Here is a 24561-nt window from a genome sequence, read left to right on the forward strand (position 1 = left end):
ACTTACTCATAAGACAGAGATGGAAGGTCTTCTAGTTGTATCTCCCTAATTTTCTGGATCAGTAAGGGGAGTTCTTTCTGATGCAAATTTTAGACGAACCTATAATCTGAACTGAACACTGCTTGAAAGAACCTTAGCTGAAAGCAATGTAAAAAAAAAAAAATCAAAACAGTTTTATCTTGGGTTGGCTCTTTTTTATTAGCTTTTATTGCTTTGTGTCTAATATCAAAAGGTTAAGGAAACAAATATGCTCATAACATCTTTATTTTTTAAAGACAAAGGGAAAAAATCTTGCAGCAAATGTATGAACTTAGTCTCATGTTAACCCGCAGCAGACATGTAGCAACCAACATGCTCAGGGAATTTGTTTTAAATACTTTTGTTAAAGATGAAAGTTTTTAAAGACTCAAGTCCTAATAACACTGTGAAGGAGGTGCAGCAGTGTGTGCTAGGCTTTGTACCAGTAGAAAGATGGGCGTGTGTTCAAATGGAAATGATCACTGTAAAAATATTCCCAGAAGGCAAATAGAAAGGGCTTAGGACAACTGTTCTATCAATTGTCTCCTGAATTAAATTTGTGGTTTGTTTGCAACTTCCAGTATTCTAAGATCCCTTCCACATACAGTGAAGACCTCACTCTGCCGCCTTCTAGAAAGTGACTGGCTGCTTCATCCAATGTTAACTAATAGGTGGAAGCATTGGGAGCTCCTGCCGTGCGAATCCTAAAGGAGAATTTTGAATAAATACTTCTTTTATTTTGAACGAAACACTTCAACCCCAGTACTAAGAGCAAGACCTTCCTAAGCAAGCCCTGTGGAGGCATTTAACTCTTCTCCATAGCCACCCAAATTCTTTTTCTCAGGTTTTAAAATACTCTTCAAATTGTTAAGTTTTTAAAAAAGTAGCTGAGGTTTATTACTTTGAATTTTATGTAACACATATGCAAAAGAGACCCACCATTCTGTTACCGAGTCTTATTAAAGGGTCAGTATGAAACTCCAGGTTATGGGAATTTAAACTGTGAACGGAACTGCAAAGAAAAACAAGTGTGCCTTAGTTGTTTTTCCTAAAGACACACAGAAATGATTGCTTTTCATCTTCCTGCCACGGGTGAGGTGGGTGGGGCTTCGCTCTTACTGTCCAACCTGCCTGCAGTCGCCTGCAGAGCTGCGGTGCCTGCAGCGTTTTCTCCCCCAGCTTCAGTCAACTCTACCTGAGACCAAGGAGAGGTCCTGGTAACCAAGAGTTCAGCCAGAGATTCTGAGAGGAGCTGGCACACTCCTCAGCCTGTGTCTAGCGTCAGTATTTATGGCTCAGGACAATGTCCGCAGATAGTAACTCAAGAGAAAACACTGTTTTATCACATCCCAATGGTACAGATCATGAAAGTAAGTTCTTCAAGGGATAAAGAGGTGTATGTTCCACCTGACCAGCCAGCCACGTGTGGACACGGTGTTTATAAGGAAGATGAGGGTGAAGCCTTGGAGCTCTGGCTGAGGGGCACACACAAGGTGTGCCGTCTGCAGCCCTTGTTCAGCCCAGTCCTCCAGGAGCAGCACTGAAGTGGTGGGCACTTGGGAGCTGAGAGCTGCCCGTGGGTTCAGACTCTTCCCTCTTGCTAATTGCCTGGCTTTCCCAAGTAAACTTGCCGACCACAGAAAGGAAAGCAGTCAGGGCAACAGATGCAGGAGACTGTACAGGGAAGAGGAGAAGGCTGCTCGCTTGCTATCTCTCCACTTTCTGTTAGCTAAGCAGCCGTAGGTGGGCAAATGGGGACAGCAGCCTCCAAGACAAGAGGCTGACCCCTTCTCTCTCTCCCCATCTTGGACTCAGGTGTCAGAAAACTAGGACTGAAGGTAAATACTTCTTATGAGGGTGAAGGAGCACAAATATGATTTTCGAATTAAAGCCACACAATTAGGACTGAGAAGCTCAGGCTGGCAGTATATAGACTGGGTGGCTTCCAGGAACACAAAACAAAACAAACAAATAAAAAAACAAAGAAAGAAAACCCCGCAGGGTAGAGGGAACCAAACGCAAAAACAAACAAACCTTTCACAGTTCACTAACACGCACATTAGACAGAAGATTTCACTGAGCACTCAGAGAATACAGTGTGTGAATTGGTGATTGCTAATGGCAAGACCAAGGAAGAGCCCATGTCCAACCTCAGTCCTCCAGAGCGCAGCCCTCGGCCTCTGAGTCCTCACCTCTCCCACCTCTGGAGGCTGGTATCAGGTATCAGCAGCACTCCTTTGAAGTGAATCAGCCAGTTAGGGCTGCCTGGCCCTTTGTGGTTTTCTACAAAAGCTGGTAGCTCTCCTGCATCACCAGGGGAAGCCATCTTTAAGCCAGTTTCCCAGTTTCATGTTAATCTGGGGACTGATCATTTAAAACAACCAACCTTGATTGCTTTTCCTCTGTATCTTTCTAGAAGCCAGCATCACCTCCATGCTAACGCTAACATGATGCTCTATCTGTACTAATGAAGAAGTGAGGCGCTGTCTTAGCAGTCATTACAGCTGATTAGGTAACCCAATGGCTTTCACTCAGATATGCGACAGAATTGGTACACAGCCCAGGAGAGTGTACTCTCAGTGGCTGCTATTTTCCTGCATGTATGTAAAAGCACGGCTATGTAAGGGCCCCGGCATATCTCCCAGCTGTGTCTTAAACCATTTTTTCCTGCTAAATGGCTGATTTTTTTTTTAAAGAAAACGTGCACATTTGTCCACAGCAAGTTACGAGGCTGAGCAGACAAGGATAAAATAGCTTTACTATTAAAAAGTCAAGAACGAAGCCTCCAGTTATGACTCTGAACTCCCTTTTCTACCTTACAAGAGTGCAATGGTATTGTACAGATTATAGCGTTAAAGTTTCCTAACTCTCCTTCCCAGTTAGACGTTTAGTTCAGGGTTCCTGCATCCAAGATCCCTGCCATGGCTATTTCCTGGCATAAATTCCTCAAAGATGCTTCATATCCAGAGGGCTGGGAACTGAGAAGTAATGTGAAGTAAATGTCTCTGCAAATTTTAGAAATTTGAGGGTGTTTTTTTTTTTTCTTTTTTAGAAAAATTAGAAATTTGAGAAAGAAGAGAAAATCTGTCCTTGTTTCTGTTCCTTCCCCACCCCCACTTGGGAGGATGTGCTGTCACCAACACAACTCAGCTATGAAGCCGGTAGATAGGGTGAGCATGCAGCTTTCTCTTCCAAGGGCTCCCCCGGGTTAGGAGAGGCTGCAGAGGGCATGGGCCTGCCGCTGCCAGTGTTCTGTAGGGGAGTCTGAGCCCAGCATGTCCCCCAGACAGAAAGGCTCTTACCATGTCTCCAGGCTTGACAGAGACAGCCACCACCACTCCGGGCATTGGGGAGCGCAGAATGCTGCTTGTGTCCTCAGTCACTTTTTCAAGCATGAATTTGTTCAGTTCTGCTGCAAGTTTGGTTAAAATGTGCACTTTGTACTTGAAAGAGAAAAGCAGAAAGGAGTTAAATGATGAAGTTATATTCTAAAATAGCACCTATTCAAAATCTGGTTCTAGCTTTAAGTTAAAATTACAATAATATCTTCAAGATCAGTATCTTAAAACCCTGCACACAGCATTACTCATATCTAGAGCATACTGAGCCAGGCTTTTTAAAGGAATGGCTCTAGTTATTAATTAGTGGTAGATAAAAAGTATCATGGACCTTTATGAAAACCATATCAGAACTTTGTAAAGGAAATACAAAGGATTTTGCTTGAAGGACACTCACTCCACTGCCTGCGGCTGCTGCAAGACAGAGGGCTCAAATCCCGGAGTCCACCAGGCTCAGGGATAAAGGCCGTGACACTGCATGCACACCAGTAGATGGCAGCAGACGGCCATCACAGACTGCCCAGACGCCAGAGCACTTCCAACTGGGGAGCCCATACAGTGAGACAAAGGCTTCACTGTTCATTTTGAGAAAAAAAAAAAAAAAAAAAAAAGGCTTTTATATTCATATATTTCTCAGTAAAATAAAATGTTACATTCACATCAAAAAAAAATTTTTTTTTTCTATTTAGGTACATTATTGTGTAGCCTTTTCTGATATGACCAGAGAGCCAGGAGAAAGACAGATATGAGAATATCTTTTGGTCTGAGACATGATAGTATCCAGATTTGTAAAATATAGAAAATGCCAGGCACATCAGTTTTCATGGCATCTTCGTAGGTGGCTGGCAAAGGTGGAGGGCCAATGAGTCCAGTCAATCATAAGATTTTTAATAAAGACATTTCTTACTGGACAGGAAACATCCCAGATAAACATGGATCAATATATGAACCACAATTTGCTCTATCTAAACAGAAAATAAAATGCTTTGAGGTATTGGAGCCAGCGCCGGATTCCTGGTTCCCACCAGATCCAGTCTCTCCGGGGAAGAGAGAAACTGCCCACTGGGCAGCTCCCTTCTGTTAGAGGAAAGCTGCTGTAACTCAAAGCCTCCTGTGGGCATCGTGCTGGCAGGGAGGCTAAGGCAGAGTCAGATTCCCACTTTGATTCTGCATAGGGACAGCAGCAATCTCCAAGTGCCTCTTCACAGGGCCTATTTAAAGCGGGTAGGGGGAGGCCCCACAGAAGAGCTTTGATAGCCGAGGTTCCAAGCAGATTTGCGACACTGTGACAGGTTGAATAATAACATCTTCTGCATGTTTCTTTACTCCTGAGTGTGTGTTTTGCAATCAAGACATAGAAGTGTCTGCCAGTTTCTGAAGGATATGATTCTTAAGTGAAATTACAGCACAAATAAAAGCTTTTTGCTCCTATTAAAATTCATCTGAGTCATAAGTGGCAAGGGAAAAGCATGCTGCTGTCAGTCTAACAAACATTCCGGGCTGAGGGACTACTTATCACCCATGAATTGTATTTCCAAGTCCCTCATTAAATCCTTGGGGAGAGGGGCATAATTGGGCCAAATTGCACAGTTTTAGTATCTGTGCCCTGTGTCCTTGGAAAGGGGACTCCAGCCCCACTAGAGGCGTGCGTGGAACAGGCAGGTTCCCCTCCTAGCTGGCATCACCTGGGGTGGCACTGCCATGTGACCAGCTGGCGTTCCACCCTGGGATTAGCTTTCAATGTAGCATTCAGATCTATTCTCCCCCCTGGTTTTCTTTAACTTCAAAATGTGAACCTTGAATTTGGGGGAGGTATATATTGAGAATACTATCTGACAGCTTTTCACCATTAGCTTTTAAGCAAATAGGCTTAAGAAGCACTAACTCAGCGATCTCACAAATAAGCCTCAATGAGAACAAAGTGCTTAAGACTCTCCTCAGCACCATTTCCCCTCAGAGAGGGCCAGATCCTGACAAAAGCTGGGTCCCGTACTATTTTTATAACTTTTATATCTCCTGAATTCCTTTCTCTGTAGGGCCCCTGCTTTGCTTGGAAAGAGATGTAAAAGAGCCCAAAACTCAGTGCTTCAGACACAGCCTTTGTTATTGATGAGATGTTCCTTTCCCTTTTGTATTTGTTTATTGTTCTTAAATCTGTTTGGGGATAAATGACTTATTGTAATCACAAGTGAAAAATAACAAAGAGTAAATGCCCCAGGAGAGGTCTTGTTGGACATGGCTGACTTAGAAATGACCTTTCTGACTAGGAAAAGAGCAAAGAGAAGCTACTCCACTTAAGGTTACCTTTGATGCCGTCCTGATCACTGCAGGCCAACTTAAAACGGCCTCTTGCCAGCCCTGCAGTCTCTATGTGGAGTCAGAAGTCTGACAGGCCGAGTTGGTGCAGCATATGGGCTCGTCCAAGTAGACAGCCTGGTGACAACTCTGGATATGTCCTCATGCCTTCTCCAGAAAGGGAGGAGCTTCCGTGCGCACCGGGGCTTCCCGAGCTTAGCAGCTGAACTTCCTCACGTGGCCATTAGCTGGCTGACATTTGAGGAGAGGGCCCTTCCTAGCAATAGCAGAGCTCAAGTCTGTTTATGCGATGGCTACTTAAGTGTTGTCACAGACTGCAAAATGTCTATGTAGAGTCAGGGGTGTGTGTGTTCAAGAAAAGTGCACTGTTGATCTTTTAAAGGCTAGCTGCTAACAGAGATGTTTAATAAAAAGAGCCAGGGAGTGATGAAAGGTTCTGTGAAGGAGGGTGGTCAGCTCTGGACTCAGGAGTGCACAGGCCTTCTCTCTACTAGCTTTAGGAAGCTGGTTTTGTTTTTTTTGTTTTTTTTTTAATTAATTACAATTTATTTACTTTGTATCCCAGCTGTAGACCCTTCCCTCCTCCCCTCCCAATGCAACCCTCCCTTCCTCTCCTCCTCTCATGTCCCTCCCCCAGTCCACTGATAGGGGAGGTCCTCCTCCCCTTCTCTCTGACCCTAGCCTATCAGGTCTCATCAGGACTGTCTTTCATAGTCTTACTCTGTAGCCTGGTAAGGCTGCTCCCCCCTTAAAGGGACGAGGTGACCAAAGAGTCAGCCACTGAGTTCATGTCAGGGACATGATGACCTGTTTCCATTTTTAGGGAACTCACTTGGACACTGAGCTGCCATGGGCTACATCTGTGCAGGGGTTCTATGTTATCTCCATGCATGGTCCTTGGTTGGAGTATCAGTCTCAGAAGAGACCCCTGTGCCCAGATATCTTGGTTCTGTTGCTCTGCTTGTAGAGCTCCTGTGCCTTCCAGGTCTTTCAATCTCCCCCTTCTTTTATTAGATTCCCTGCACTTTGCCCAAAGTTTGGCTATGAGTCTCAGTATCTGCTTCGACACCCTGCTGGATCGAGTCTTTCAGAGTCCCTCTGTGGTAAGCTCCTGTCCTGTTCCCTGTTTTCTCCCTCTTCCGATGTCCATCCTATTTGCCTTTCTGAATGAGGATTGATCATCTTACCCAGAGTCCTCCTTCTTGCTTAGCTTCTTTAGGTATACAGATTTTAGTATGTTTATCCTATATTGTATGTCTAATATCCACTTATAAGTGAGTATATACCATGTGTGTCTTTCTGAGGAAGCTGTTTATAAACCAGTGTCATACTAATGGAAAGTTTTTAAAAAACATCTCACCAAGTAAATTAGAAAATAGGTTCTCTCTGGAAGCAGCTTCGATGGGCTTCTTAATCCAAATATGACAATTGGGAAAGGTATTTGCCCAAATTATGTAAAATCACCATTTTATGGTGTCCATAATGTCTAACAAGAAAATGTCACCCAAATGTTTAAAAGAAAGAAGAGTCAAGAGCAAAGAGAAGGCACAGTTCAAACACTGTAAGCAGCGGACAGTTGAGAGGAAGGCAATGGAGCCCACCGCAGCCAGGGTTCTGTGGGAGAAAGGAGCAGAAGGCAAGACAGGAGGTTTCCAGAGGAGTGTGCCCAGTTGACCACTACCCCCTGCAAGGGGGCTGCTCACCCATGTGAGAGGGCACCTGAGTCTGTCAGTCACTATTGACTCCTCAATGCAGCGCCTCCGGACGGAGAAGAGGTGCTCCACATCAGCTCCGACCTGGGGGCTCTGTTATTTGTCTAGTCCATGGGGACCCAGTGGAGGTTAAGTCTGTGAATGTCTTTCTGAACCCTCTAGGTGTGCTGATGACTTACAAGCCATATACCACAGTGTGGCCATGATTCAAGGCCATGATCCTTTGCAGGTGAAGTACCTGCCTTCCATATCCTTCAGCTGCAGTTTCAGAGCAGTTTCAGAGCCTGTGACACTTCTCTTGAAGAAGGGCTCAGCTCCAGTTTTCCTTTCTAACTAATTTTGCCCCAGTGCCACTTAAGATCTGCACAGTTAGCCGGGCATGGTGGTGCATGCCTGTAATCCCAGCACTAGGGGAGGCAGAGGCAGGTATATCTCTGTGAGATGGAGGCCAGCCTGGTCTACAAAGCAAGTCCAGGATAGCCAAGGCTACACAGAGAAACCCTGTCTCAAAAAAAATAAAAAATAAAAAATAAAAATAAAAAAAAGAAAGATCTGCACAGCACACAATTGGCCTATTTTTTTTTTTTTTCATGTCAGCTGCTGTCCATGAGTCACCATGGAGTCGTAGGCCAACAATCCAGTTTTTCTTGGATTTATCTGGAAAACTCAAAGTTATGAAGCATTGGCCAAAAACTACATCCACCCTCATGCTCTCAAGTATGGTGGCAGACACATTTTCAAAGGCTGTCTTCCTCCTGGGAGTTCTACAGCTCCTCTCCTCAGGCCTGTCCGGAAGCCACATCTTGGCTCACCTGGTGGAAGCTAGCTGGCTTGTGGCTCCCTCAAGACCACCTTCCCTTACCTCAGCCAGAGGAAAAGCATCATTAACGTTTTGGAGGTGACAGAAATGAGGAGTGTCTTTTCAAACCTCCGGTTCAGCAAAAGGCCCAGGGAAGCACAAGCTGCAGCCTAAGCGCACAGCGGTGTGCTCCTCCTCCTGGTTCTTCATAGAATAAGCACACACGTCCACAAGGAAAGGCACGGTTCCAAAGCACAGACCGCACGCTTCTTTTCTTGAACACAGAGCCCACGAGCTAATCTTTTGAAAGAGAAATCTCCAGAGAACATACAGAGAACACACAGTCCAGGGGTGGTGGGCCTCACAGGTTCCAGCCAGTAACACAAGTGAAAGACGGCGCAGGCTGCAGTGAAAGCGCCCGGCCAGCACGAGGCCAGCGCCTCTCAGCCGAGGCTTCCTGCAGCTGCAGTGGTGGCTCAGCCTGTTAGCATAATGCGGTGACAACTCCATCAGTGCAGTCTCAAGGTACCTGTCAATCAGGATGCATCACTTACTCCAACAGCACTCGGAGGACTTTCTCCTACAGCCCACATGACAGCGCAGCTACAGCTCTATTTACCTCAGCGCCCAGGCGTGTTTACAGCGCGGCCATAATTAGACAAGATGCAACAGGCAGCAATATTGCTGAGATTTCCATTTTGCGGCATTACCCTGTGAAGTGTGATCCTGCTTCACAGAGTCATGCTAAATGACAAAAGGCTATTTTCTTCAATCTCCCCAGCCCCGACAGCACTTCATTTGCAGCTATCTATAATTAGATTAATGGTGCCGGCGCAGTACAAAGCGGACCCACTTCACATCAGATAGCTTATGAATCAGGACAAACACTTATTTCAATTCCAGGCAGAGAAAGCAAGGACGGGGGTGTTTAGCGACCCTTTATGGCGGAATGGGATGTTAATTGTGTACCATTGCCTCTAAACTGCCTGCTTGTTGTATAAATCACTGTGCTAATTGATGCAGAGATAGAAATGTAGCCACAGGCAAGAAAGCAGAGGAATGAGAGCTGACGAAAGAGGATAAGGGACTATCGAGGAAAACCATATGGAGACAAGGTTCCTTTGAAACCTCTGTTTTCTGCCCATGAGTGGGAATTCAAGTACAGCACTAGACAAGAAAAAAAAAAAAAATTAGCAATCCTTCTTGCAAACACAATTTCTTTTAAAAGTTCTGCCAGTCAAATAGCAGGTATGTTGAATTACTCTGAAAATCCATTTATAAACACCGCAATGGTGTGGCTTAGCCAGGACATCTTATCTGGACTGCACTCAGGGTTAAGGGCATGTGCTTCTGAGCCACCCACAAGGCAAAGCATGAGTTTTCTGAGGGCCGGAAATTCTTCTCCATGTTAGGAGGGAAAAACTCTACATTGATTTGGATCCATGAGGCTACTTCACAGAGGCATTGACTCAGGGTCCGAATGAAACAGAACACAATCATCTGCCACTGATCCAGTAACTGGGCTGTGAAACCCTAAAATCTGGCCACCCCGGCTTATAACTCCACATCATAGGAAAGAACTTCAAAGGAGATATTTTTCTAGCTGTTCTAAAACTAGCAAAACAAATAAACAAAAGCATAGCGATCTAACAGCACCAGTCTTTGTCTCCAGATGTTCTTCCTTGTTTAAGCCCTGCTCTCACTAGCTGCTCTTCCTCGGGTCTGGGAAGCAGACACACGAACCAACACTGGACAAGAGTCAAGCCACGAGGGAGCCACAACTGAACATGCCCCTGGGAAGTTCATAAATCCAATCATGTGCCTCTGTGTGTTTTCACTTTTTTAAGGTGCAAATTACTGCTGTGCACTTTTTCACGATTCAGATGCTTAGTAATTAGCACTGTTACGACACAGTTTTACACAGAGAGCAGATGTAGGACTTCAGCTAGCTAGGAGTCCAATGTCCCCGCTTCGCAATGACATTTGACATCTCTCCCAAAAGCATAAGTCGGAAACACTGTGTAAAGTGTAGTCTCCTGAAACACCAATATTGTCTGAACGTGTAAGACAATCAAATGATGCCCCAAGGAACCAGGCAGCTGGCTTCGGTCACACCACTGAGCCCTGGAGGGAATGGCCAGCAGCTACCATTGTTACGGCATAGCAGCCCTGTAGATCTGTTTAGAACAAACACCATGTGCATTGTGAGGCTGAGTTCAAGGGTTTTAAGCTTTGGCACATCATGATAATTAACAAAAGCCTCAAAGGAAACATCACGGTCCTATGCAACAGAATAAAAACATGTCAGAACGGGGCTGGGGCATTTAGCTGTCTGGCATCCATAGGGTCCTGCGCTTCATCTCCACAGCCCCGGGGGACAAAACTCCTAAAGATCAGGAAACTAGCCGGGCAAAGGGCACAGGCCTGTAATATAGTAGTGGGGTGGCAGAGGCAAGGGCCTGCACATTCCAGGCAAGCCTGGGCTAACCTGAGCTACACAGAGGCCCTCCCTTATACAAACAAACCACACTGTCCTAATACAGTCCATACAGCTGGAGTCAGCGCTCTGGCCTGCCCACGGGACTCCTCCATCAAAACGCCAGATCATATTAGACCCGCTGCCTCGGGGTCTGTGAGGCTTATGTGAACAGGAAAAAATGTCTTCTCCGACTCGGCACTTGCTTCCTCTCACGGAAAACTGCGGCACTAGAAACCCGCCCCGTGCTCACTGCTCAGTGACACAAGCTGATCACAGCACTCTGCAGTCACACACGGCTTCCCACTGGCCATCGCCTGCCAGGCTGGAGTCAGGGCTTTATTCTACAAGTGGGTTTGCAAACTGCTACCTCCTTTGGTTGTGGTTTAGTTTTCTGGTTATTTTATTCATTGCTGCTGCCAGGACGATGCTTAGGGCATTGTGTGCACTCTGCCCCGGAACTACGTGAACAGGCCGAAACTTCAGCCTTTGCTGTGGCCTGTAGATGTGCCATAAGAAATCATTAGGCAGGGAGCAACAGCCTTGTCCTTTTTGGAGGAAAAAAATTTACAACAGTAAATTTACAAAACAAAAGAAAAACCCCACAGGACTGATATTTCAAAAGCTCTTTCTAGGAGGACACCTTCCGAGGAGGGGAGCTAAGGGGACATCAGCCTGTGCTGCTGAGATGCTCAGAGGCTCATGGGGCTCGTCGCCAGGCCTGTCGAGCTCGGTCTCTGGGACCGACACAGCAGGAGCACAGACGTCTTCCTCAGGTTGTCCTCTGACTTCCACATACAGGCCAGCGTGCATGCGAACACACATGTACACACATACACATGGACCCGCGCGCATATGCATACACACGCACACACTCTGGGGAATGAGTCCGTGGCAGCTTCAGTGCATCTCTGGTCTGAGGTAAAAAGACATTCCCCTGTGGGAGGCCAGTCTGCAGATGTCCATCCACAACACACAACTTGGAAGCTTTATGTTGTTTTTTCTGTGTGTGTTTTCCTGGTTTTTTGTAGTTGCAAGCTTCCATCCATTCCCACTGTCTTAAACAACCGTGTCCCCTCACAACTGCACAGAAAATTAAGCCTGAGGTCCAGCATTACTCACCAACAGGGACCTCACTCCTCAGCTGTGCTCCTGGAATCACTCGCTAGCTTTTCACAAAAATGGGAAAGGAAAAGGGCCTCTCTGGGGGAGCCTGCCTGCAGAAGCTTCTGAGGGTCACAGGGAGGCTTCGGCTGGGAGAAGGAGCACCAAGGAGTCCGCTGAGGACAGGGACACCCCTTCCGGGTAGCTGAGAAGCCATGTGCAGAGGATAAAGGCCAGGTGCCCACATGCTGTCTAACAAGTAGGTGCACAGGCCACAAAAGCAATTTGCCAGAATAAGTGGCACTTTCCCATCCACAAAGGCAAGCCTGCTCACAGGGCACAGCACAGATCCCAAAGCAGGGCGTGCGCCTTCTGGTTGATCTCGAGTCTCCATGATACATTATGACTGTAATGAACAGGGTTTTCTTTTTATACAGGAGAAATATTACAGATCTTTGAAAGCGCTGTTCTCAATTATGTAACAATACCAGCATCTGTTAACAGTACAAGCTGTTTCCACTCTGCACCCTGAACGGTTTCATCTAATTACGAGTTTATAAGGTAGCTGGTAAGCCAGTAAGAAGGTACCTTTTTAAAGCACTCTGTAATTTGGGGTACAATAAAGTGTTCTCTTGAAAATCTGTAATTAGGGCAGCATCAACTTACAGGAAAGTACAGAGAACGTTATAACAACACAATTATGTAAATAGGCACATAGGTAGAGAAGCACCCGTTTGTCCTGATCCCCCCCATTTCTTGACTTTCTCTTCCATTTGAGTTCTTGCTCATCTCGAGTGAGAGGACTGCTGTCACGGGGTGTGAGACAAATGGACTCCAGGGAGAACAGGTGGGGAGCTGAGGCGACCCTCCTCAAGCCCTTTCCGAGCAGTTACACCGCCAGAGGCCGGGAAGCCAGCCAGGGCTGTGCCTTTCCAACAGCACTCTGGCCTGTGTGTGTATGGTTAAATAATAAAAAGTTTTCACCACTATGAATTCATTGAATAAACTCAGAATCAAACAGGATAAAATGTTGGCTTGTTTAACAGAAATGATGAAACTAGTATGCCTAAAGACAAAGTTAACACAGCCAGAGATGATTGACACAGCCAGAGGCTTTACACGGTGGTTCAAAGCACCAGGAAGGACCTCTGTCAGGGTCTGCTTAGCAGTTCTGGGTTCCCAATGCGACATTATCTTACCAGCTCAGGCTGTGCTATGAGACAGACTGCTGGCATTCCATGTTCTATTGTACATATACAATGCTGAAGGTAAGACAAGACCTGCAAAGCATCATGGTCAATATAGAAAGGAAAGGAGATGCAGGCCCAGAGAGTAACAGCATTAATCTGTTAGAACAAAAACAACAAACAATAAACAAACACAAAAACTCTATTCTTAGAAGCCCCTAAACCTGAACTGGAGATCTGAAAAAGACGTTTCCTTTGTCTGGGAATGGTGGCACAAGCCATAAGCCCAGCACCGGGGAGGCAGAAGCAGGAGGTTGAGAAGTTCTAAGCCAGTTGGACTATAAAGTAAGGTGACATAAGACTGTCTCAAAAAATTCCAAGATGTTAACTTTTCAAGCAAATCTAATTTCTCAAACAAAAAATTATCTCTCAATTCAAGATTATCCACCTTTTAAAAGACTGTTTGTGTTCAGGGCACCTGGAGCTGCGGTTACAGGCAGCTACAAGCCAGCATGGTGCTGAGATCCGAACCTCGGCCCTGTGCTAAAGCACCCAGTGCTCTCAGCTGCTGTGCTAGCTGTGCAGCCCCACAACAGATAAGAAACGTCTCATCAAATAGTGTCCGGGATTACACTGACAAGGGTTTGCAAAGCACCCAGCAAGGGCCTGCAGAAAACTACACACAAGTGTTCTTTCCAGTCCCTGATCACCCAGAACGAGACAAGGCAGAACTGTTTCCTGTTGTCTATGGCGGCAAAGAGACACCTAATTTAGTCCTCGCTCTATGGCTTAAAATTTGTAAGCAAAAGATTAAATTTTTCAAATACTACATACAACTTCTAAAAGAAGCTCTAAAATAAAAGTTATAAAATAAGGGTGTGTGACACTAAGAACTTTTAGATAGGGTTTGTGGGGCTCTGTGGTCCTCAGACCTCTAAAGAGACCCATGGTGAACCCATGAGATACAGCTTGAACAATCATTCATTTAAAGCTCCTTAACCTGCCCACCTCGTTCCTGTCAGAGTTGAGAACAAACATGGAAACATGGCTTCTGGCCCCTACACCAGAACCTGGCCGGCTGGGAGAGGCAGTCTGCAAAGCTGCAACACCAATACCCACGGGTACTGCTGAAAAGGGCCCACTGGGAGGTTTCCATGGAGCTCCTGATGCCCTCTAGGCTAGGGGGAATGATGACTCAGTGGCTAGGACCTTCAGCATAGCTACTGAGTGTCAACTTCTAATTCCACTTAGAACCTCAGAGTGTGAAACTGTGTGTGTCTAGAACCCGACTCACAAACTGTAGGTCCTCATGATGCCCAATTCACAAGGTCGTCCCGAGGGTCAAGGGTCAAGGGAATTCTTGGAGTAACAACGTACTTGGAGGCCTAGTCTGTTTTACCTCAACTTTCCCATCTCCATCAAGGCTGCCCGAGAGCTCCAGGCTCTACTTTACATGCCTTCCTTTCCTTTTCTCCCTCCCCCTTTCGTTTTCTCTTCCACTATTTGAGCCAGGATCTCACTGTGTGGGCCCAGACTGGCCTCCAATTTGAGGTGATCCTTTCCCCTTTGCCTCTGGGAGTGCTAGATGAAGGCATGTACCACCACACCTGCCTTCCTTTCCTAACTCTGGATCTTCTGTCCACAACAGCCTGACACTACAGAAATTCTTTATATTCCAGCCTTTATTCTCAGAGGAGTGTGTTTATCTCACAGTCTAATACTAATGTCAACCAACATAAACTGTTGCTTTATAAACTGTCACCACTTAGCGAGTTTCAGAATCTAGAGTATTTCAAATGCCCAAAGTAACTGCTGCAAGATTTAGTCACTGAGCTTAGGACTGACTGTATGTCTCTGTACTCATCTATAAATAATAGCTGTCCAATCAAATCTAACTCTTCTCAGTAAAGTCAAATAACCTATCGAGGAGCCCATGAATATGGCATATAAGCCCATACTAAGTCAATAAGGGCCATGGACCTTGTACTAGAACACTGAGCCCAGGCTGAAAGGACGTGTAGGAGAGGCTGGGACTGTGCCCTGCTCAGCTGGATGAAGTCTCTCATCACAGAAGCTGAACAGAAGGTGCTGCACAGAGCACCCCTTTCCACAGGCCACGCTCTGTGGCTGGTGGTGCCCCTCAGCACCCTCCCCCATCTTTCTCTCTCTTCGGTTTTTTGAGACAGGGCTTCTCTGTGTAGCCCTGGCTGTTCTGAAACCCAGTCTGTAGACCAGGCTGGCCTTGAAGTCACAGAGATTTGCCTGCTTCTGCCTCCCAAAGGCTGGGATTAAAGGTGTGTGCACCACCAATCTCTGGCTACCTTGTTATATTTAAAGAAGGTCTTTTCAAACTGTCCAGTTGGCCTTTCTACTCTTCTGTCTCAACCTCTCCCAGGTAGCTGCGATTATAAATTTGTACCAGCTGGACCAGATGTTGCACGCCTGTAATACCAGCACTTAGACAGGCAGAGGTAGGCGGATCTCTGTGAGTTCAAGGCCAGCCTGGTGTACAAAGGGAGTCTAGGACAGCCAGGGAAAAACAAAACAAAAACCAAAAAAAAAAAAAACAAAAACAAAACAAACCTACACCAGCAGGCCCGAGCTCAGTCTTGCCCACGTGAGATCTCAGAGCTTTGGGAGTGTTTGGTGGATTGAGTTACCACCTTTCCAATGTTTCTGTGACTTTCATGTTGGCATCCCTGAGTCAGAAGAGAAATGTTAGAAGGGCAAGATTACAGAAGTAAACCTGTGCATATAAGGGAAGGCTCTTAAGACAGCCTGGCCTGAACGCAAAGCCGTCAAGATGCCTGGGGAAGGCAGCTTCTCTCTGACTAAATGTTTACAGATTTAAGCAAGCTGAACGGAGGCAGAATTACTATACAGGCAGCTGGGAGATTGTTCCTTCAATCTCCCAGTTTATTAAAAACTATTAAGGATTGACCCTAGGAAAGTCAGCAAGGCAATTTCAAAATGGAATGACCGCTTTTATACAAATGAATGAAAATGGGGACAAGACCCCTCCTAAGTGTGGCTGAGGAGAAAGTTTTATTGTAGGTATGAGGAAGACTACTGCCAGAGGCATCTGGAAAGGTCCAGACTAAACAGGGCCATGGCAGGGCAGGAGGCAAGAGAGGGAGAGAAGACAGAAAGAAGGGGAAAAAGGGCAAGTGACCAAGAGATCAGGAGGCCAGGATAGCACACGGCCAAGAATGGCTGGTTTATACAGAATCGGAAGCTGGAGGAAGGGAAGGGGAACCCAGGTCCTGGGCTGGAGGCTTAGGGTAGGGGGACGGTGGGAGAAATGCTGGGAGGAGCCACAGGCACTGAGTGAGACATCTTTGCGCTTTGTCACAAGCTCACACAGCATAAATCCCTTCAAAAGGAACTTCAGTATTAAAGCAGCACAAGCGCATTGGAAGGCGCGTCCTGGTCTCCACAGAGGCTAACAGCCTGAGGGGAGAGCGGACTGCCCTTGTGCTGCTGCTTGCCCAGTCTGTTTCCACTTCTCCACAGCCCTACAGCATCTAGTCTGGCAGCTGCATCCACTTCAGACATTTAATTTGCCTGATTCGGAGAAGGTGCAGAGAAAAGTGGGATGAGCCGCGGCCTTTCCAGAGGAAACGGCTACATTGTGATTTTAGTATCAGCATCAAGGATGAAAACCCCATCTTCCCACTCTCGCATTTGCTGTCATCTGTGTCTGGGGTATAGTAGGGCAACAACTTTTCTGCTTCCCTGGGTGGGGGACTCCTTCCTGAATTCATGGTAGAATAAGTTTCTAAGAGCAGATTCCAAATACTTGGTTTTTATTTGGGGGAGGGGGGTTTAAGAATCAGTTATTCCTCCTCCCTAAAAGAAGCAAGACTGAATTAATTGTCCATGCAAAATCTATACTAAAGAGTTGGATTAGGGACTTCCTTGTTCCCATGGAAAAGTCTGAACCAGAAACAGTCCTTTTATTCCTTTGCCAAACCCAGGGCATTTACCACTAGGCTATCAAATCCCCAGCCCTGGAAAACAAAACAAAACCAAACCAAAGCAAACCAGCCTTTTTAAGGTCAAGTGTATTTAAGATTTGTTTGTCTGAGGACGGAGGACAAATCCATATATGCTTTCGTCTTGTTTGTGTCGCTAGGATGACAGACAATGTGGCTGCAATGTGCCTCCGCCATCTGAAACAAGTGCAAGCACACACGCACTAGCAATGAGAAGTGGCATGCAAGCCTAGCGTTAGCGTCACTAGACAGTCCATTACAGCCTGTCTCCAGGTCTCCAGCCAGCCTGTTAGCCTGCCAAGGGCTGAGGTCCATCATAACGAAGAATGAAGAGATGAAATCATGTGACCCAGAAAAAGCAAAGGAAGGATCTGGAAGGGCTGATATACCAACAATGAAAACCATCAGCAAATCAACATGTTGTACCACAAACAGTTCATCAGTCTCTCTCTCTCTCTCTCTCTCTCTCTCTCTCACACACACACACACACACACACACACACACACATACACACACACACACTATACAAGGGCAATGGTAAGTTTTTCTCTCCACCAAACACCTGAGTGGAAGGACAGCTTCATTTTAGCATCAATGGGAACACAGAGGCAAATGAGGGAGGAAACCTTTCCTGGGCCTCTTTGGATCTGCACAGGCCACTGAGGTTTGCATCGGGTGAGGCAGTTCTTCGTGAAGTGGTGTCTTCACACCTACATTTTTATGGCTTGTGAGAAGCCTCTGAATATCACCACAGATCTCTCAAAGTTTTCGACAATGACAGGAGTTTCTACACAGGAATCTGCAAAAGTCCTGCAGCTCTCTCTGCCTTGGCAGAATGGGTTTTCTTGGATATATATTTAAACTTCAAAACCCCCAATCAGTAAACTTGCATTATTTTATATTTTTCATATTTGCCTCGCCCTCTTCCCATGCTGGGGATCAAACCTAGTTCCTTGCACACACTAGAGAAGCTCTTCATTGGCACCTCTCCAGCCCCCCTTCCCTGCCTCCCTCCACTTACTCTTCACTGCAGTGCTGAACACTGGCCTCAGAGCCTTGTGCAGGCCAGGCAGATGCTCTACCTGTTCAAACCACAACAGCCCCCTTGACTCAGAGTGTAAAGAAAAAGGTGACTTAATTTGCAAAGATGGTGATTCTTATTCTCTATAAGAATAAAACAAATTCCCAGTGTAACAGAAATAAACATCCTAACGGTGTAACTTTTGTGATCATCAAATACTGTGGGTTTTCCACTGAATTTTCCACTTCCTTGCTCTTTTTGGTCCTGTGTTAATTGGGGGCCTGAGAATTACACATTTCAGAGATAAGAGTCCCAGAGGAAAAGCACAAACTCTATTAGAACAAGTACTCTCAGACTGTCATCTTGGGTGTCCACAGGACTTGAGAATGCAAGCTGCCAGTGACAGTTGTCCAAGAACATGAGGTGCTTTGATGGCCCTGTGGCTGAGTTCATAGTTTTTTTTATCCTGGACTGTCCTCCTAACTTCCTTTGTTTGGACGATTTACAATCATTTCTCCAGTCAAAGTAAGGGAGCCACCAACTCCCTGAGCTCCTACGGTAACATCTTCCTCCTGGCTCTTTGGCTTATCCTGGCTCTGCTTGCCTTGGCCTTATTATCTTGAGGTGGTTGGTGGTACATACCTGTGATCTCAGACCTCAGGGCACAGAATCAGGAGGATCGGGAGTTCAAGGCTGTCTTCAGCTACATACTAACAGGTTTAAGGCTAGCCTTGACTATATAAAACCATATGAGGAAACTCCAACCAAACCAAAACAAGAACAATATTAAATTGGAATTGTAAGCTTAGGTTCCTGTTTGCTATGAAATGAGAAAAGAAAGGTTGGTCATTTTGCAGTACAGAAACCTGGCAGCACCGCTTGGCCAAGGAGTCACAGTGCTGTGCTGGGAATGAAATGAGTAGGAGTCCTGAGCCCCTGATGGCAGCCTGGCTGGGAAGAACCTCAGACAGAAACCAATTGAGGGGCTATGATAAAAGTGTCAAAACCAGGACAGCCAGGGCTACGTAGTGAAAACCTGGTCTTCAAAACAAACCTAACATCAAACAGCAAAAGTGTCAAAACTATATTAGTCAGAAAGACTAAGGAACAGTTCTGAGCAAACAGGGACTGAAAAGGGGGTGGTGGCGGTGATGAGCGCAGCAGGTATTATGAAGCAGTCCCTGAACCAGAAAAGGCAGTTTTTGTTTGATTGGTTGGTTGGCTGGGTGGGGTTTTTCATAGTGAGAAAACGGGCGAAGTTGAAAATGTTTGCAGTTTAGACAGTCCTAACAACACTGTTCGGCTCCTGGTACTGAACAGTGCGTCATGCCATGCTGTTTGGACAGGAACATTGTCTTCTACTGAAGAAGCGTGAAGGTGTTATTAACAACCTGAGAATGGTACAGAGTAAAGCCAGTGATAGACGGATGATCGGACAGACAGAAAAATAACACACTGAAGCTACAGTGCATGGTTCAGAGGTGGGATCTGGGCAAATGGTTTCGACAACATTTGTAGCATTTCTGTGCCTTTATAGTGAGTCTAACATTGTTTTAACGTAAGCTTAAGAATTAAAGTAAATCTTAAAAATCTGAGATAAAAGTTTTCGTGTCGGATGAGAAAACTACGTGTCAGTGTAAGAGTGTGGACACTGTTCAGGGCCACTGAGGACATCTGCAGTAATTGCTTCTTAAAGGGAAACCCGTGGTCACGGGGAGTGCTAATTGGAAGTTGGCACAGCGCCAGGTCGCTGACACTGTCTCCCAAATTAACCCAACAAACTGGATGGCAGAGCAGTCAAACATCTTGGCACTATTGTGAGCTCATGAATGAGAAGCAAGAAAGAACTCCGAGCTCTCTCCCGCTTCCTAAGAAAGAAAAAAAATTCTCACAGGCTTTGAATGAGGCTCTGCCTCTGCCTTAGACACATACAGGTTCAAGAGATTGCCAGGGAGCATGCATGGTGCTGGCACCGAAGCCTGTAGACTGTAGACAGACCACTGAATACCGCCATAGGCTCAGAGTCATTCACTTACCTAGTCATTCATTGTGTAGAAGGAATTGTGTCTCAGGGTTTACTGCCTCCATCTGCTAACCTAGGCCTAGTCCCGGAAGCTTCTAGCCTCAGCACAATCTAACCTAGGCCTAGAATGTTTTCAGCCTCTGAGACTTACTGCTGAATAAGCTTACCCTTTCTAGTTCTTTCCAAGCTCTGGCTGGCTGGTTCAACTCACCTGTTCTGGCTCAAACTCCTGTCTGATTCAAACTGGCTTCTCTCTTGGCCTCTGACTGAATTGCTCTGTTTGACCTCATACTAACTTTGGCAATATGTTCAAATCTTCTGGCTCCTTCTTATTCTCTGGCCCATTCTGTCTTCACCTGTGTCTAGCTTGTTCTCTCTGCAACCCGTCTCTGTACACCTGTCCCAGTAGAACTGCCTCTGAACTACAGGAACAGAACTGCTACAAACTCAAGTCCACTGCCTTCCTCTCCACTCACTGATTCAACCAAACTATCCGAACAGAACTCAGAGACCTGCATGCTCTGTCTCCTGAGTGCTGGGATTAAAGGCGTGTACCATAATGTCTTGACCTAAGCTTTTCTTTATCTGAAATTTGCTCTACACCAGGCTGGCCTTGAACTCAGAGATCTGCCCACCTCTGTTTTTTGGGATTAAAGGCCTGTCTGTATTCTGGCCAGAGTAGCCATGTTCCACTCTTTGTTTGCTTTCTTTTTTGGTAAATTAATTACCCTTTACATTTCTGCCTATCGGGAGTGAAAGTACAAACTTTGAATTTGCTTCTTGCTATTGTGAACACCTGCCTGCTTTTTAAAGGGCGGAAATGAAAACAATAGCAAAGCTTTTTCACGTAGGTTACAAAATGATTCACAGACAAGGAAGGCGCGAATGTGTGTGTGTGTGTATGTGCGTGTGTGTGTGTGTGTGTGTGTGTGTGTGTGTGTGTGTGCATGCCCTCCTATGAGCCTATGTGTATTCAGTAGTAATGCCGCTTTTCCCCACTGAGAATCACCTTTCAGTACCTAGTGGGTGAGTTTATCATTTAATCTCAGAGCACACATTTCTTTCCCATATGGCTAGCAGTACAGTCCTGCCACAGAAGGATGTTTTTGGTCAATGACAAACTGTATTTATAGCCTGGTCCCCCCAGCTATATACATATTACCTAATGACACCATATCTTTTTAATTTGTATAGACAGGTACCTTCTATGCTGCTTGTGCAACACAACTTTCTAATTTTTTGTTTGTTTGAAACAAGGTCTCACTTAACATAGGCTGGTCTCCAACTCACTATGGAACCAAGGCTGCCCTTGAATTATATATATATTTTTCTTTTGAGACAGGGTTTCTCTGTGTAGCCTTGCCTGTCTTGGACTCACTTTGTAGACCAGGCTGGCCTCTAGCTGACAGCAATCCAACCCTCCTGCCTCTGCCTCCCAGAGTGCTGGGATTAAAGTCATGGGCCACCATGCCCTGCTGCCCTTCAATTGTTAATCCTCTTGCCTCCACTTCCCCCGTGCTATGATTACAAGCTTCTGCTAATAAGGGCACATTTCTCAGAATGTGTCCTGTCTTCAAATGATGTGTGACAGTGCTTACTTTTCAAAGTTACTTGGCATAATCCCTATCCAGCATGCATGTCCACATTTTAGGCACGTGTGTGTACACACCCACGAGTTCACAAGAACAACTACCCTTCATAGCCCTTGAAAGTGTACTGTGATCTTCAGTTCTACTGTCAGGATCACCATGGAACTTACTAGAAATGCAAATCATGAGGTCCCAACCCAGACTCATGAGATTGGGAATACCGGGGGTGAGCCCAGCAAGCTGGTTTTGTGAGCTCTGAAAATGACTGTAAGGCACATCAAAGTTTGCAATGCACGTGCAGTCTGTGCTGGGCCATCTGAAATCACACATGAGTAGCTTTCTGTTTCACTCTTTCCATCTAGTAACGCCAAGCAAGTCAGAGGACTGCCTTAGTCAATGCATATGAAGGTTGGCAGGGCTGCAGGTACGGAACATAGAGGGGCCCTGGGTTCAGCCATCCTCAGCGCCATAAAGCAGAGAAGTAAGATGACATAAAAGTATATGTTGACAGCGGTTGCTAGGGTTGGTGCTGGGAGCAGGGATCGGCTGCAGCGAGGTAGAAAAGAGCTTCCAAGGCGGTCAGAAGGAACCTGAAGCTTGAAGAACAGAGCGATGGCCGCGCAACTGTACACTAACAGGACTCACTCACTCATAACGCAGAGCCAGTGCTCTCACGACATACATCTCTGAAAGTGACTCTAAGGGTGCTGAGAATGGGCTGGAGAAGTGCTCAGTGGGGAAACTGCTTGCCGTGCCAGCAGGAAGACCTGCGCGCAGAGCCTCAGAGCACACACGTAAAGCTAGACCGGTGGCGGACGTCTGCAGCCCAGCACTCCTAGGGAAGGATAGGATAGGAGGTGCATCCAAGAGAATATCTGAAGTTCTCAGGACAGCTCGCCCAGCACACGCACTGCAGAACAGGAGACCATATCTCCACAAAGGTGGATGGCAAGGACCAACCCTCGAGGTTGCCTTCCGTGCCTGTACACAGATGTTTAAAATATTGAAAATGTTTGAAAAAGTACCTAGTTCATAGTAGTCAGATGTTGGTTCTTGTCATCTGATAAATTAGACTTGTCAAACTGTAAATGTTCATCTAAAAAAAATCTACTACCCTCCCTTTAAGTATGATGATCTTTTCCTGCCATGGTAGAAGGATCTAATTTGTTAACATATTCCCAAAGATGTAAATTAAACCTATTGTCCTGGCTATCACTGTGTCAGAACACGTGAAGGGAGGGAAAGGAGGTTCAATGTAAAGAGGACTCAGTCCATCACAGAGGGGAAGGAGTGGAGGCTGGGACTCCATAGAGGGTGAGGTGGGACTTGCAGCAGGCATGCTGTATCTTGACGGAGCAAGAAGCATGTTGGGTTGAAAGCAGAGCCAGCCCACATAACCGTCAATAGGGGCCCCTATGACCTGCCTCCGGCAGCTAGGACTCCTGTCCAACAGGTTTCATACCCCACCACCACCAGCTGGGGACAAAGTGTTTACGTGCACAAGCCTAGGGTGCACTTTCCATTTGAGCTGTAAGAGCCACTTGCCTCGCAATGAAGATTTTACAGAGAGAAGTCTATCAGTGGCAGTGACATTCAGCTGATCCCACATCCCTCCACAGGGTGCTTTCCTTTCAAAAACACCACAGGCTTCAATGCTGCCGTTTTCACTTCAATGCGCAGACGCACCACAAGCCACACCGATGAGTTGACAGACATAGCCGTGGTCAGAACAGTAGCTATCACAATGGACATTTTCTTAAGGCTGAGAAGTAGTAGTTCCGGGCTGGAGCAATTACCTAGCATGTGTAAGCCCTGGGTTCAAGCCCTAACACTCAAGAAACACATGGTTGTATTTTCCTGACAGCAATGCTGAGTTTCCTCTGAGCCTGGTACTGGGAAACATGAATAGTTCCTGAACCCTCAGATTCTTTCTCATACCAGGAAACGGTAAAGGGGAAGGACTGTCCTTCTATAGCCTCACCTAAGGCCAACCTTGCCCCTTTCTCATGAAGCCCATAGCTCTACAATGCTCCATCTGCCCCCCTTTAAAACCATAGCGTTTCTTTTCAGAAGTTTCTCTACTGCAACAGGCCAGATGAAATTACTGTAGCTGTTTAGCGCACACTGTTTTGATACTGTAATAAACTTAGCTGGCTTCTCTATTTACTTCTGGGTAACAATGTAATTTGAAATTTAAGATTTTTATACTGTCTTAGAGTATGTACAAACATACCTATATTAACTTTTTCAGTGCATGTGTCAGTACTAGTGTATAAAACAGAGAAGATAAAATTGATTTACACACATGACGGCAGCCATGTCATAGGAACAGGTAAACTTTCAACATACAGACAACAATTGTTTAGGTTTCACGTGTCATGCTGTAATCTGGAAGAACCCACTGATGATCTATAAACAGATGGGCACGCCAAATCGGGTTCTGATAAAATCTTATTTACTAACAAAGGCAGTGGGCCGAAGCTTGCCATTCTGTTCTAAAGCAGTATTTTCCAAGGGGAACTCGAAGGAACACCACTGCCAGGACATGAACATAGCTACTGTGAAAACAATAGGAGTGAGAGAAGCTGAACCACAGGAAAATATTCGGAGAAAACTGAGGGGTGCTTTTCCTTGACACAGTACTTCTCAGCAGCTTCAGAATGTACTGTACACCGTGGCTCTGCAAGGAACAACCATTGAAATATTTTTCTTAACTTCAAGTCAAATTGGGCACGGTGGCACATGACTAGAATGCTAAATAGGAGACGAAGGCAGGAGTGTCACAAATGCAAGACCAGCCAGGACTCTATAGTAAGGCCCCGTCTCAAGCAACTGTAAACCCATAAGCAAATTACCCCTCAAGTTATATAACTGTGCTTTTAAAAGCAATGAAAAATAATCCAGGCACTCATGGCGCACACCTTTAATGCCAGCACTGGGGAGGCAGAGGCAGCAGATCTCTAAGTTTGAGGCCAGCCTGGT

General features: G+C 45.9%; 1 protein-coding gene across 1 annotated transcript in view; it reads right to left on the reverse strand.

Annotated features, from left to right (window-relative positions):
* The window catches only part of LOC129685709 (propionyl-CoA carboxylase alpha chain, mitochondrial-like), a 36908-nt gene that overhangs the window by 9677 nt on the left and 2670 nt on the right, over positions 1 to 24561 (reverse strand). The window contains exon 2 of the mRNA XM_055619221.1: positions 3321 to 3506. Within this exon, the coding sequence (XP_055475196.1) occupies positions 3321 to 3506 (186 nt within the window). The remainder of the gene's footprint in view (positions 1 to 3320; positions 3507 to 24561) is intronic.

Source organism: Psammomys obesus, unplaced genomic scaffold (assembly GCF_907164565.1).
Source record: "Psammomys obesus unplaced genomic scaffold, mPsaObe1.curated_primary_1811, whole genome shotgun sequence".
NCBI classification, from domain to species: domain Eukaryota; kingdom Metazoa; phylum Chordata; class Mammalia; order Rodentia; family Muridae; genus Psammomys; species Psammomys obesus.